At 43.6% G+C, this 14,843-nt stretch overlaps 1 protein-coding gene across 1 annotated transcript; it reads right to left on the reverse strand.

The window, feature by feature from the left end:
- Positions 1–13,757, reverse strand: PROB1 (proline rich basic protein 1). Its single transcript, XM_061622413.1, has 3 exons — positions 8,169–13,757; positions 6,103–6,233; positions 1–163 (listed from the first exon to the last, which is right to left on the reverse strand). The coding sequence occupies exon 1, from the start codon at positions 13,513–13,515 to the stop codon at positions 8,998–9,000; it is 4,518 nt and encodes a 1,505-aa protein (XP_061478397.1). The 5' UTR covers positions 13,516–13,757; the 3' UTR covers positions 1–163; positions 6,103–6,233; positions 8,169–8,997.
- Positions 13,758–14,843: the final 1,086 nt, after the last annotated feature.

The raw sequence follows: 14,843 nt of genomic DNA on the forward strand, positions 1-14,843 counted from the left end.
CCCACAAAGCCTTTTTTTTTTTTTTTTTTACCATGGAGGTGACTATGTGCTTTCCCTTCCACACCTGGTAGTAGCTTGCGGTAGGGGAATGGATCATGGCAGTGGCATGAAGGGAAAGGATTAACATCTTCTGTGCTGCAGTCCTGATCCAAATCTGGCTCTCCTGCAGTAGCAATTAATAAAAAGAAACAGAAAAGAAAGATACTGAAGATGTGTTAAAGTACTTCTAATTCCTAAGCATCACCTTATTTTAGTAGTGGCACCTGGACCATGGAATGCTCTGCCCTGTCATATTTGTCATGGAGCTACATGAATTTTTTTTTAGGCTACAATCCCAGGTACACCTGCTGAAAAAGATTCTTCCCCTGGCTGCCACGACCCACCTTACTTGTGACTGTAGCAGCACTCAAAGAAAAACCGCAGATATAAATCTCTGCATATGGGCTACAGGAGAAGATGGTTCTCAGTGGCATGTCTGACCACTCCTCCCACCAGCTATTCACATTGCATAAAGAGGTCCCATTAGGACGAACAAGAGATTTTATTCCAATGTAAGTAGCAGCTGTGCCCCACACCCCTGTCTATATCAGGGAACCATAAAAGGGAACAAAGGGTTAAGACTCCCCACCCACCCCCCAGCCAGGATCACAGTCTGTATTGAGCCTCTCACACCAGCTGTTTCCTTTAGGAAAGGCATTCACACAATTGCTAAAAGCTCGAACGGTGATTAGCTTGGTCCTGAGACGTCTAACTTTACATAGGATCAGACTGCACATGATTTTGTTCCTTGAGGCCTGATCATCTTTGTGCTCCTTTTCTTTCTTTTGAAATTACAAAAACACATTACATGTCAAAGGTTTATGCTTGCTCTCCTCTTGAGAGTTTCATTCACTTAGTCAGCAAGGCCTAGCAAACCAGACATACAGTTACACTCTAACATTTCAGAGGGTTATTTTAACTGTTTATTGCTTGCTGTGAAAAAAGAAGTGACACTTAGCTTCTAATATCTAGTGTTAATCCAGTACTATTTATTTATTTATTACATTTATACCCCACTTTTCTTTTCATGTTCCCAGGCAGTCTCCCATTCAGGAACTGACCAGACCTGACACTGCTTAGCTTCAACAGGGAGCTGGCCTTATGAGCCTTCGGACCATGTTGACCACATTGAGGTCAATATTGATGTGGTCACCATCAGAGCTTGGAAGATTACTTTTAAAAAGTAATAAATTAGTTACAATTACATGCCCCCCCAAAGTAATAATTACCGTTACAATTACAATTGCTCTGAAAGTAACTTACTTTACTTTCTCTCAAAAGTAATCACTACACTTACATTTCAGTTCCTTTTTTAAAAAAATGCCTACAAGGTGCTGGCCTTGGCTGCTGCACATCTAAATAGCCTAAAACAACATTAAAAATAACCACACACATACAGAGGTAGTAGAATAATTCTTTTTATCCATAAGATAGCAATGGTGGCCTCTCCGCTGGTAAAGGAGGTGGGCAGGGAGGCAGAAGCCACTACTCAGATTTTTGCACGTCAAACCAAACTCTTGCAAGCTACACAGCAAGTGGATTGAACTGTGAAAGACCAACCCAAATTGTGTTTGCATTTTGACCAATTTGTAGGGCAGTACAATATCTCAGAGAAGAGGTCAGGTCTCCTGCTCCCCTGGTGCATTCACTATAGCTGCCCAATTTCCCTGCTTTTTAAAGTCTGATAGAAATATCTGTTGGCTATAGGTACATTCTTAAACCACAAGGGTTTTTTCCTATTAGTGAATTTCCCTGCTTTTTAATCTAGGAGGTAAGAAATAGGATCCTGTGCAAGTTTGCTGAGAATGGATTGATCATTTACATGCTTATTGAGTTCAGTGGGATTTACTCCTCTGCAATCATGCTTAGGACAGGTGAAACTGACCACAGGGGATGGGGAGGGGAGGAGGAGGAGAAAGGAGGGGAGAAAACACAGAGGGGAGGACTGGGATGGGAGTAGGCAGGAGGGGGAGGGGAGGAGGACAGGTTTAATCATTTGCATGTTTCTTGAATTCAGTGCAATTTACTCCCATGCAATCAAGCTTAGGATAGGTAAATCTGACCAGGGTGGGAGGCAGGGAGGGCTGGAGTGGGCAGGGGAGGAGAAAGAAGGAAGAAGAGAGGGGAGGAGGAAGGGAGAGGAGAGGGGAAGGAGGGAAAAAGCAGGTCTGATCATCTGCATGCTTATTGAGTTCTATGGGATTTACTCCTATGCAATCATGGTTAGGATAGGAAAAACTGACCATAGGGGAGAAAGAGGGGGAGAGGGAAGGGGAAGGAACGTATTGGAGGGAGCCAAGGAAGGGGGAGGGGAGGGCAGGTTTGATCATTTGCATGCTTATAGAGTCCAATGGTATTTACTTCCGTGCAATCATGCTTAAGATAGGTAAAACTGACCATGGCGAGGAGGAAGGGGAAGGGGAGGAGGGGATTGGAAGGGGATGGGGATGGGGAGGGAGGGGATAAGAGGGAGGAGGGGTGGGTTTGATCATTGGCATACTTTTTGTGTTCAATGGAATTTATTTCTGTGCAATCATGTTTGAAAATGGAAATGGACTGCCTTCAAGTTGATCTCGACTTACGGTGACCCTATGAATAGAGTTTTCATGGTAAATGGTATTCAGAGGTGGTTTTACCATTGCCTTCCTCTGAGGCTGAGAGGCAGTGACTGGCCCAATGTCATCCAGTGAGCTTCATAGCTGTGTAGGGATTTGAACTGTGGTCTCCCAGGTCATAGTCCAACACTGACCTGGGGGAGGGGCGGGGAGGGAGGGGGAGGGGAGGAGATTGGGTGGGTGGGCACTGGGCAGAGGGGAAGCCCCTTTCCTTTCCAAAAGGAAAACATTGTGAACAGTTTCATTGCTTTTCAGCATTTCCCCCACCTTTTTATTCTACAGCAGGCACATGTAGCCTCTCACCAAATTTAAACCAAAGCTGTCCCTGGCCACATCCACACCAGGCCTTTATTTCACTTTGGACAGTCATGGCTTCTTTCAAAGAATCCTGGGAAGTGTGGTTAGTGAAGGGTGCTGAGAGTTGCTGTTCCCATCACAGACCTTCAATCAGAATGGCTGACTGTTAAACCAGTCTGGCCACTGGACCTCTCTCAGTGGAACCGGAATCTCCTCTCAGCACCATTCACAAACTACATTTCCCAGGATTCTCTGAGGGAAGCCATGACTGTCTCATATGAAAGCAAAGTCTGGTGTGGGTGTGGCCCCCTGATTAGACAAGTCCAGTAGCTGTGAGTCTGGCTTTTAGAACACTGACAGTTGGTTCTTACTGAGCATGCCCGACGTTATAATTGGGTTCCAGCCAAAATTTCTTAAATTAATTAAAAATCAGCCAGGCATTTTTTTAACTTTTAAACTGCAGAAGATGAAAGTCAGAGTATGGGGCAAGGTCAGTAATAGGATTACAGGTACTCTGTGAACATGGCTGATATTTAATGAATTTCAACAGATTATGAAAACTCTGACAGAAAAAAGTCCAAAAGGGCTCTGGGGATTTTCTCTTTCTTTTTACACTTTGAACTCTCTGTTCTCTCTGACTGTTTTGTGTATCGCCATGAAAATTGAGAGGGTAGTTAAGCAAGCATTCAGGACTATAAATTTTGTAAGGTTTTGAAATGAGATTATGGGAAGCATCAGAATGGCATGGAGGGTATTTTCAATTTAACATTGCGGAATGTGAAAAATCCATGCTGGCTATAGTATACAGCCACTCTCGTAGCTGTATAATTACTCCTGTTACAATCAAAATGTAAAGGAATTACCCACTCATTCCTCAAACAAAGCAACGAATTACAAGTAATTCGTAACTTGTAACAAATTATTTGCAAGTGGTCACTGTGGTGGCAGCACTGAAAATGTATTTGGCTCCCATTAGCTATGGGGATGTGATGTCTGGGAATGTTCATGAACATTCCATCTGCTAAGGGAAATAATCAGTCATGGAATCATCACATCAGCTTTCTCCACTGAACTAAAGTCTGTCACACAGGTTTAGGAATAAGAGGAGTTTTGTGAGGAAGGCAAGGAGAATGAGCCTGGTGGGGAGAGCTCCCAGAAAGTAGGGAAGGTAAGGAACAGGGAGCTCAGAAAAGGTTAGGAGAAGGGGACAGAGAAGGCAACATGCTAAGAAACAGGAACCTAGGAATGGGTGAGAGCATGGGGGAGAGGCCTAAAGAAGAAGAAAACATCAGAAGCGTTTGGAAAAGAGGGCTATTGAAAAAGGATAGCTGAAGAAAATCATCACAGGACAAGAGGTTGTTTGCTGGTCACAGAAAAGGGCACAAAGACGAGACAAGAGTGTCATGCAGGCAGGGAATCCGAATGAAAATGTCTAAAGGAAGTGAGACTCAATAGCTAGAGAAGTGAGCAAAATACACTGAAAAGCTGGGACCTGAAGAAACAATAAGTGGCAGAGACTTGGAGGTGGAACACAGAAAGATGCCTTACACCATATGCCTTATACTCAGAGCATTGGCCTACCTATCTCATTATTGTCTATCCTGAGTGGCTATGGCTCTCCAGGGTTTTCAAACAACAGTCTTTCCTAGCCCTATTTGGAGATGTCAGGGAATGGGATTGAACCTGGGACCTTCTACATGAAATGCATGCTCTCTACCACTGAGCTACTAGGAAGAAGGGAGTTGTTAAGGAGAAACCTCACACAGGATTGAGGGAGGTTGTAACCAGCAAGGAAAGCTGGAGTACTGCGAGATGGAAAGCTAGGAGGCATAAGTTTGCCATATCCACCGCATGAGGCGGAAGTAACTTTACATGATGGCATCGAAGGAAAAGTTCTGCCAAATGAAGCTTTTCCCACCACTGCAGCACTATGAGAGGAAAAACCACACCTGGTAACATTTTCCATGCTATTTCTTTGGAGCAGGGATGGAGAACCTCTGGTCCTCCCAATGTTGCTGGACTCCAACTCCCATCAGCCCCAGCAAGAGCACAGCCAAGGGTCAGGGATGATGGGAGCTGTAGTCCAACAATATCTGGAGGGCCACAGGTCCCCCATCCCGCTAGGAGTGGCACAGAGGCCAGAGATGCTGAGCAAACGAACAGGGCTGCATAGGCAGTAAGAGCCAGAAGGAGAAACAAGGACCTACGGAAACAAGTGGTGGATCCACACAGCAGAACAAAAACCGGGCAAAATAAAAAGGAACAAAGTTCATGAAGGGTTGAAGTTCCACCTGTTTTGTTGTTTTGGCAGAGCTCTTGTGTCTTCATGACTGGCAGAAATGTAACAACTGCCATTTCCCCCTCATCGTTGCCATCCTTTATGCCGGGAAGAGGGGCAGCTGCCACATTCCTGCCCATTTGGCAGCTTTTAAAGTCATAAAGCCATGCCAAGGGGTGGGGAGGGGATAAGCTGAATCATCTGCAGGGCCTAATACGAAGAAGGAAGAGTGTGGATAAACAAGTAGGGGTGCCACCTTTTTTTTCCGGCGCTGCTCATGTCCCTTAACTAGGGATAGGGAAATATGTCAATTTTGATTTCTTTCCGTATCTCATCTTAAGTTCAGTTCTACACATTTCCACATCAGATTGGGTTGCTTTTCTTTCTTTTTTAAGTTCTCATGAAAATTCATCAGCATTTCAGTGTAAATCTCTTATAATGTGCACATTTTTCTTTGCAATTCTGCCGAGTATACAATTTTTTGCAAACGTGTTTTCTCTAGTATTTCTATTTTCCCAAACGTAGTATAATTTTCACTAATGCATGCATTTGGTATGCACAGTTTACCTTACTGTGTGCATTTTTGTGAACGTTATTACGTGGCTGGAGAACTGCGCTGCAAAATTCAGCGAAGGGTGAATGTCAAAGGATGGCTGTGTCCCAATTCGCACCGTTTCAGAACGTGTGAACAGGGTAGATTTGCCTTTAAACGTGAACAGAATCAAATTTCTGCCCCATCCCTACCTTTAGCGCACAGTAACATTAATTTCTTCATGTCAGCTGTGGGTAAAGGCAAATGGTGGCCACTGTATAGGGTTAGGAAGATTTGGAAGCCAGAAGTCAAGCCCAAACCAGAGCGGGCTCCTGTTGTACCTTTGAGAGAGATGCATAGCCAGGAGAATTCCCCATTAGGTGGTTGCTGCCGTCACTGTGGTGTTAAAATTAGAAAAGTCAGACCTAGTGAAAGTCTCTTATAAGCACAAGGAAGCTTTCAGGGTTGAGACCTAGGAACAGAGGCAACAAAGAGGGGAGAGAGATTAATTTCACAAACAAGCCTGCTGAATCTACTACATAGTGAGGAAAGCAGGGAAAATGCTGGTCTCAGTGGACTTTTACCGTTCCAGCTTAATTTGCTATTTTGGGCAGAAGATACCAGCCAGAATGTGCATCAGCACCAGGCTTGGTTTTTCTCCACCCTTTCTCTGTGGCAGTAGCTCTGTCCTCTGAGAGCCACAGGTGTTGCTTCTATTGAGGGCCCCATTCAGTCCTCTTCCCTCCCCTTTTCTTGTCTTTTTGAGCTACAGCAGTCTGCCAGGAGACCAAATCAAGTGGCCTTAGGCTTGTTGTTATACAGTGATGTGGTACCCATGCAGCTTACAGCCACCCTTTGTGGAATATAAATTTATGAACATGCTAAAAATCCTCTTTTGTAAAGCTTTAGAACAAATAATTTTGGAAATACTTTAATTGCAGAATAATACCAAAAATAAAATAAAAATAAAAATTAACAGCTTGCTCCTCAAGGAAATCTTCTTGACTAGGGCCTGGTTTGCATGCAACACTAAGCCAAACTATGGCTCAGCAAGCATGAACAAGTGTGGGTATCCAGAACAAAATTGTGACTGCTTCACTTCTTCCCCAGTCTTGTTGCTGCCCCATGGTTTGGCCTACTGCTATGTGCAAACCTGGGCTCGTGGTTTGCCTTGCTCCCAACAAATTACAAGCAGTAACTGAGGTTCGTTCTTGGTTTACCACTCATGGTTTGTCTGGGGGAGACCATGGACCCAGGTTTGCACATAACTCTAAACCAAACCATAGCTTAGCTCCAGGTAGTGCAGTAGCAGCTGGACTGGGGGAGGAGCAAGGCAGCAATGATTTTTGCTCTGAGTACCCACACCCTCACTCATTCTCACTAAGCCATGGTATTACGTGTGAGTGAGACCCAGGATTTTCATGGATGGAAAAATTATGCTTTTAAAGACTAGAATAGATCACATTTGCTTTTCTTCCATGGAGGAACTCAAGATGCATATATAATTTCAATGTGTCTTCCATCCAGGTACTCACCAGACCCTTTGATGGGGTATACACAGGGGGGGTTGGTAAGATGTGGAAGGTGTTGTTCAGCTGGCTTCCCAACAGCAAGCATCACTGTCACTTCCCAAGAGGAGGAGGGCAAGGTGCAGGGAGCACAGCCAGTGCAGGCATGGCGGCAGTGCCAATTCGGCATTTCTGCTGCTTTGCCTGCACCATGCTGTGTCCCCTGCATCTTACACCCCCACCTTTTGGCAAATGATTGGGCCTTCATTGTCCCACCAGCCACTTCTGGGTGTACAGGATTCTTCCTTGTGCATAAAACATATATTTTATTCTGTCAATCATTGTTGACTTGGAAACACTCTGTAGGTCCCACCCTCTCTTCCATTGGCCATTCTTATTTAGTGCTTAGCGTTCTGAACATCAAAGTTGGCTAGGGCTGCCAGATACCAGGGTCACATCCACACCATACATGTAAAGCACTCTTGTTCCATGTTAACAGTCATGGCTTCCCCCAAGAATCCTGGGAAGGGTGCTGAGAGTTGTTGTTAGTCCCCTCACAGAGCTACAGTTGCCAGCAACCTTAACAAACAGTAGTTCCCGGAATTCTTTGGAGGAAGCTGTGGCTGTTAAAGCGGTATATAAGTGTTTTAACTGTACGATGTGGATGTGATCAAAAAGAGGACATCTTTAACAGAAGACAGAATTTTAGCAGGTGTAGCTTGCATGGCAATCTAAATCTACTGAAATCCTCTCTTCAACACAAATATTAAAAGGGCAGGTGCCCTGTCTCCTTTTACATCTGGCCACCCTATTTTTTATTTATTAAGTTTAGATCCTGCCCTTCCTCCCAAAGGGACCCCTAATGCTAGCATATACATTACTTCTGCTTTGCTACTTACCAATCCAAGGCTGCTGTCAGTCTCTTCAACGTGGAGCTCTAGTAAAATGTGAAACTCAGGGGAGTAGCCAAGCTTCCTTTTCTCAGGCTCCCTCCACATATATTCTCCCATCTTCAAAGTATTTACACTGATAGAAACCTGCTAGGGTAGCTGGGCGCTGATGGCAAAAGTGAAGTGAGGCACCATGAAAACATCAGTGGAGCCTGAAAGTATTGGTGGTTTGTGCATAATGTACAAAAGTATCAACTCTCAAAAAAGTTTGGATGAACATTTGTTTTCTACAGAAGAGTCAAGAGTTGTGAATAACTGGACCCCTCAGTAATGGAGTTAGCATTAGAATAATATACTAGATAGCATGCCTCAAGAAACCGCCCTAGGCTCCTACTGGGAGGAAGGGTGCAATATAAATCTACTAAATAAATAAATAAATAATAATAGGAGAAACAAACTTGACAGCTGCAAATGACAACCTCATAGGCTGAATCCTGGTCCCACTGAAGTCAATACCAAAACTCCCATTGGCTTCATTAGCACCAGAATATAACCCTTTACTGCCAGGGATGTTTATATTCAAATCAAATGTATTAAGCAAGGGAGGTGTGATATAAACTCTTGGTGCCCCGTTACCTCTTTGAGTCTTCAGAGCCTAAGCGGCTGAATAAACTGAACTAAAGGCAACCAGCCTTCCCCCCTCTTCCTGTCATTCCTTTTTCACAGATTCTAGGGAGTGAGGTTTGGTTTGACCTTTTAAAAAGACAAACAAAACAAAAATGGATTATCTGAAATACAAAAACAGTTTTTCCCCCAGATGCCCTTGTTGCACTGCATGTCACATCCTAATGAAGGATCCCTTTTCAGGCACAGAAGGACCAGAACTTGTAGGTGGGGAAAATAAAGCTTGATCAGGATTAGGACTTGAATTCATCCCTGTGGGAATATAGTATAAACTTTCCATGTAATTGCCATCGACAGTTTGGGTAGCTGGAGGAACATCATTCTTTGGAACATGATTGAAATTTTTGTTGAGGTTTGTATTTTCTTGAATGGGTTGTTGGTCTTGAAGATCCAGATGGACAGGTGGCATAGCTGGAGGGGGAGGGGCAAACCCTGGAAACCCAGTGTATGGGATGTAAGGTGGTCCATAACTTCCTGGATTCATGACCACCGGTGAAAAAGGAGACTGGTAAAGCCCACTATGTGATGATAGCGGGACTGGTGGTATGAGCACTTCAATGTACTGCCCTGTTTCTGGGTCATAAAGCATCTTTAACTGAGGCTGCCTTGGTGGTTCCACGTAGTAGCATTTTCCACTCTCTGGATCAACTAACATTTTTCTATGTGCCTGCAGAGGAGGAGGAGGAGCACCAGCACCAGCACCAGCACCAGCAAAATGCCTAGTTGGGCTTGAGGCACTCTTACCAGATGGTGGAGTTATCTCATTTCTTTTCGTGAAACTGGGAGACTCTTCAAGTCTTATGGGGAGTTGCCCGTGGCTTGGGTTATTGTATAACACATTATCGGAGGGTGCCTTCCTTTCTATTTGTTTTGGTGGGAAAATGTCATTGCTTATTTTATTTCCAGATGCTTCTCCACTTGGCTGGACGGAGATATTGGAGGTAAAATATGTGTTATCCATGTACGAGGGCACTGGGTGTTTAGCAGTTGCCTCAGATTGATGGGTTTTCACTGGAATTGTTAAGTAATTTGTGTTGTCAGCCTGCGTAGCTGAAAAATACTGTTCATTTGTTGTCTGATGTTTATTAAAGTAATCACATTCTGGGTCATGGAGTTTTCCATAGGAGGTTGATGGTGTAAAAGGCGAGTTTGATATTACCTTGATTCCCTCAATATACTCTCTTGTTGTTAATGGGCTGTCTAAAATTACACATTCCGAATGTATTCTGTTGTGGTTGTCCAAGGGTCTGGTGTTTTGCAGTATTGTAGTTTTAGACGTGCTGTCAGCAAAATTATTATTTGCTTGAGTCTGTGCCAGAAAAGTTTGAGTGCTTGACATTGGAGGCCTGATGGCTTGTGGGTGTCTATACCTTCCATGAGGTGATCCAGATTCAGAAAACATATTTTCTTCTTTTAAAGGGCTAGAATAAACTTTACTATCTTTGGGAGCCACTGAGAGGATCTCACTGGATAAATGTTTCTGATAGGGCAACTCAGCTTCCTGGGTTTTGCAAGGTCCCTTAATACGGCTTGTGGTTGCACAGCCATTATCTTTTTTTGTGATTTCCTGAGCATATGTAGGAGATGGAATCCTAATGCACTCTGATGAAGCAACATCTTTGTTTTCTCTCAACAAACTATGATTAGACATTGAGAATGCTTCATTCATTGTCCTTTCATCCAATCTGGAACAACCTGAAGCTGGGAAATAATCAGTTTCAGTTCTGTGTGACTGTTTAGAGAGAGAACTGTTGACTTTAATATTAAGCTGAGACTCTTTCTTAGAGGTTGTAGAAGAAGGCCTGACATTTAATTCACTCCGCTCAGAAGGCACTGGTTTGTTTTCAACTTGTGTCTGAAAGTCTTTATTCTCAAGAACAAGTTTCTTGGACTGAATTGTAGTAATATGCACTGCAGATTCACCCACTGCAGAACATTTGCTTTCTGAATGACATACAGATACATTTTCATGTGTCTTTACTGGGGGGTTAAAAATATCAGGGGATTCGCTGCTACTTGTGCCCTGTTCATGCAAAGAAAGCGTTGACACATCTACATCCTCAGTTTGCTCTTGTTTTTTCTCCTGTGAACTGTTTGCTGTTTGTGCATCATCTTTCCGACATATTGAGGTGCAGTGGATGAAGAGAGGTGAGATAGCTATGGACTCTCTTGGCAACACAACTAAACTGTTTTCTATTTTGCTTTCAGAATAGGATGTCTGATCCACACTGGAGCTGTCTGATGATTTAAAGCCAAGGCTGTAGGTGTCTGTTACTAATTTTCTTACCCCTCTGGTTTGATGTATTCTTGCCTTTTCTTTACTTTCCATTTGAATAGCCTCCTCTGTGCAAGGTGCTTTGGGATGAATAGATTTTTCACCACCGTGTGATGTGCCAGAAGCTGGAAAAATTACAGATGAAAGTTTCATGCTCTGAAATGTAGGTAACCTTCGATTATTGGAAACTCTATCCAAAGACGTGTGCCTAAAGGCATTCAGAGCATTGTGCTCATTCTTGATCTGAGGGATGAGTTTCATTTCTTTGGTTTTGGATGTGAAGATGTTCCTGAAAGTATCTTTGGGCACCAAAAGGCTTTTAGGTTTAAGGGGGAACTTTTCTTCCTTTGACTGAGTGTGCTTATTCTGCCGAATGGCGCGCTGCTTCAGATTTGGCCATGGCTTTTGTGGCTTTGCAAAGTTTGGAACTGCAGCTAAGCTTTCTGTATCACCCTGCGACTCAAACACGGCTCGGGCTGTCCTATATTCTTTTCTTTCCCCAGTGACCTGCTTTCTGATGTTGCTTGATTCTTTTTTATTCACACCACCATCTGCCAAAATGGGGAGTCTTTTCAGCTGAGTGACGTCTTGATACTTCATTCTCTCATTCAGCTCAGCAAATGTATTTTTCAGTTTGCAGACATTCTCCCGTAGTTGTTCATTGAGCACAACTCCTTTTGTTGGCCTCAAGGCATCCAAGCCGTCTTTATTCACAGCAATGGACTCTGACCTCTCACTGGTGGAATGGCTTTGCACATCTTCAGTTGAAAAACTGCAGTCTGACTTGGACAGAGAACTTGACTTGCCTTCTAAACTGTCCCCTTGGATGTCAGTACTTATGGAGGAAGGGACGGAAGAGGTTGAGCTCCCCTGGATAGATGCTTGCTCCATTTTAATCCTTTGTTCATATTGCATTTTTTTAGCCAAAACATTTTTCACCAAACTGGAAGCCATCCTAGTTTTGTTGTAAGCATTGCTCAAAGAGGCTGCTTTCAGAAACTGCTTATAATTTGTCCTAAACTCATCACTGATATTTCTAACTTTCATGCATGACTCTTTCCGTGGTTGGGTTAATGGCTGGAGGGCAGCACAGTCGCCTGCAGCACAAAAGCCTACCTCCTTCTTCTCCTTCCGTCTCAACTGGATCTGGCGTTTGGGCACCACTCTCTTTTTGGAGAGGCTCTTTTTGCCATCAGCATTCTCTAGTGTGACATCAACACATTCAAAGTGCTCCTTCCCCAACCCCCCAGCGAGCAGTCCTGTTTCTGGGGCTTTGCTGGCTGTTGGGAATAGCCGGTTTCCTTTTGTGTAGCCAACCACGACTGTTTTCCTCTGGTCGCCGCATGACGGCCACCTGTTCATTCCATTACTATCTTCTGGCAAGGAATTAGACAAGCTGGATGATGTCCTGTTACTGGAACTATACATATCTAGGTAGCTGCCTTGCGGACATGAGAGACTCTGGAAAGACAGAGCAGTAAGCTTCTCTACTTCATTATCAGCCTCATCAGAGTCACTCAAAACACTTGGATTTTCAACAAAATATTTGGGACATGCTGGTTTGCTACTTACAGGACCATGAGCTCGACTGCCAAGGCCACTTTTCTTCAGCTTGCGTGCATTAGGTAACATTTCCTTGGATTTATCAGAACTGAATTGCATAGGATTATCCAAATATTTAGATCCGCTGTCTCCTGGCTGCAGCCTTCTTGTGACTAGACCCATTCTATCACTGCACACTGGGTCTGGGCTATTCTTAGCTTTGATTGACATCTGAACCTGTTGCTTTTCCTTACCACTGGAAGAGAGTTTGTCTCTGCAGGTTTGATCTTTTATAGTACCATTGCGGTCTGCCTGCAGGCTCTGTGCTCTTGCCCCTTGGATTGGCAATGAGTCTCCAAAAGTCTCACACCTATGTAGAGGAAAATCAGCTTGAACTCCTCCAGATGTAACAGCATAAGTATTCCCCTTTGCACTGCATGGGTCATCTTTTAAAATGCTGCTGAAACTATTCAAAGTCCCATGGCTGGCTGTAACCTTGGAAATCTTGCTCCTGTCAGCAGGATTTGTTTGAGCTGCAGAAAGGATCTGTGCTGCTGTTATGCTTCCTTGTTCATATTCAGAGTCACAATAGGTGCACTGCTTGGTACAATCTCCAGCTTCTTCAAAGTACTCAACACAGTCCTTAAAACTCTCAGCTTCCTCTGAGCCCAGTGCTGAACGGTAAGAACTGGAAGTGTCAGAGGTCCGGTCTCCTCTGGAGTTGCTAGAAATGTGGCAGTCTTTCTCCAGTGAAGGAGAATGAAGTCTGCAGTTGTAGTTGTTGAATTGTTCTTCTCCATTCAGTCCATCAGGCTCAGAAGAACATTGACCACTTCTTGTCACACAGGAGAACATTTTTATGCTGTGTAGACCATGTGAATCTAAGCTGGAACAATGGGAGACTGGATTCTGTTTTATCCTTGTTGCAGCTGGGTCTGTTCCCACTCACACTTGAGAACTTGATCTTCTGGATGAAGCTCATGTTCCATCCTCTCCGTTTAATCCAATCATGATAAAAAGCAAAACCCCCTGGTTATGTCATGTGCCTGTTAGAGCTGAAGAAAATAGAAACACACACATACAGTGTGCTATAAAAACACAAGCATCAGTAAACAGAAAACAAAATATCAATGCTATATTTGTTTCCTTTCTCTCCAGAGCAACTCAATCAGAAACTGAGATCTAGGGTGGAAGCACACACAGTTCTGCCGGTTCCAGTGCATCTCCACCTCTCTCTTCTGAAAACAGGGGTACACAATGCTAGTCAAACCCTGCCCCTTTTTACTGTAAAACCTGGTAGGAGCAGCTTGAGGGTGTTTAAAAAAAAAATTCAGCTTCAAAGAGATTTTGCAACTTATCAGCCCATTCCCCCTCCAAGTGTAGCTAATGGAAATACTGTGATCTGGCTCCTAGTTTGCTTACAGCCATAGAATAGCCAGTTTCAAAATACAATATGATCTGTGCGGTGGGGGAATGCTCCAGGAGACACCTGTGTCAATAGACTTTTTAAAATGGACAAACCAAGCATGTTAGCGTTATTGTTAGGGCTGTCATCCGATAAAGACATTTTAATCATTTAATCACATAAACTGATTAATAGCTTTGTCAGTTACATCTGAATAAAACTGCATGTGAATAAAACGCTAGCTTTGAAAAAAAGCTTTTAGGTGGTGCATGTGTGTGTGCTGTAGCTGGTGCAATGTTAGAAGATGCATTTTTCTATGCAACTTTTATAAGTACATTTATTTAAAATGGTTATTAATCAAAGCAAGTGTTGTCCAAGTAACTGATTAAAGGTTGCAGAAATACTGCTGACAGAGAAGTTCAGAAGTAACATAGCATTTCCTCCTTTAGGCAACAGCTTCCGCTTAGGCCAAGGGTAGCCAATGTGGTGCCATTCTGATGTTATGGACTACAACTCCTCTCAGCCCTAGTCAGCATGACCAATGGTCAGGGATGATGGGATTTGTAGTTCCTCAACATCTGGAGGGCACCATGTTGGATACCCCTGACAACCTATTTAATACTTTTGCTTTAACAGCAGCATGTCTGGAATGGCAAAATCTATACTGCATCTGGAGCTGTTGGGATTGCTGCCTGTTGGGAGGGAGGTTGTGTCTTCTATTACAGGAACTGAAAATAAAACTGTCAATATCATACTACCGTTATACAACTCTATGGTG

Source organism: Rhineura floridana, chromosome 4 (genome assembly GCF_030035675.1).
Source record: "Rhineura floridana isolate rRhiFlo1 chromosome 4, rRhiFlo1.hap2, whole genome shotgun sequence".
Taxonomy (NCBI): domain Eukaryota; kingdom Metazoa; phylum Chordata; class Lepidosauria; order Squamata; family Rhineuridae; genus Rhineura; species Rhineura floridana.

Coding starts and splice junctions, on each gene's coding strand:
- PROB1 (XM_061622413.1), bottom strand. CDS start 13,515: ATGTTCTCCTGTGTGACAAGAAGTGGTCAATGTTCTTCTGAGCCTGAT.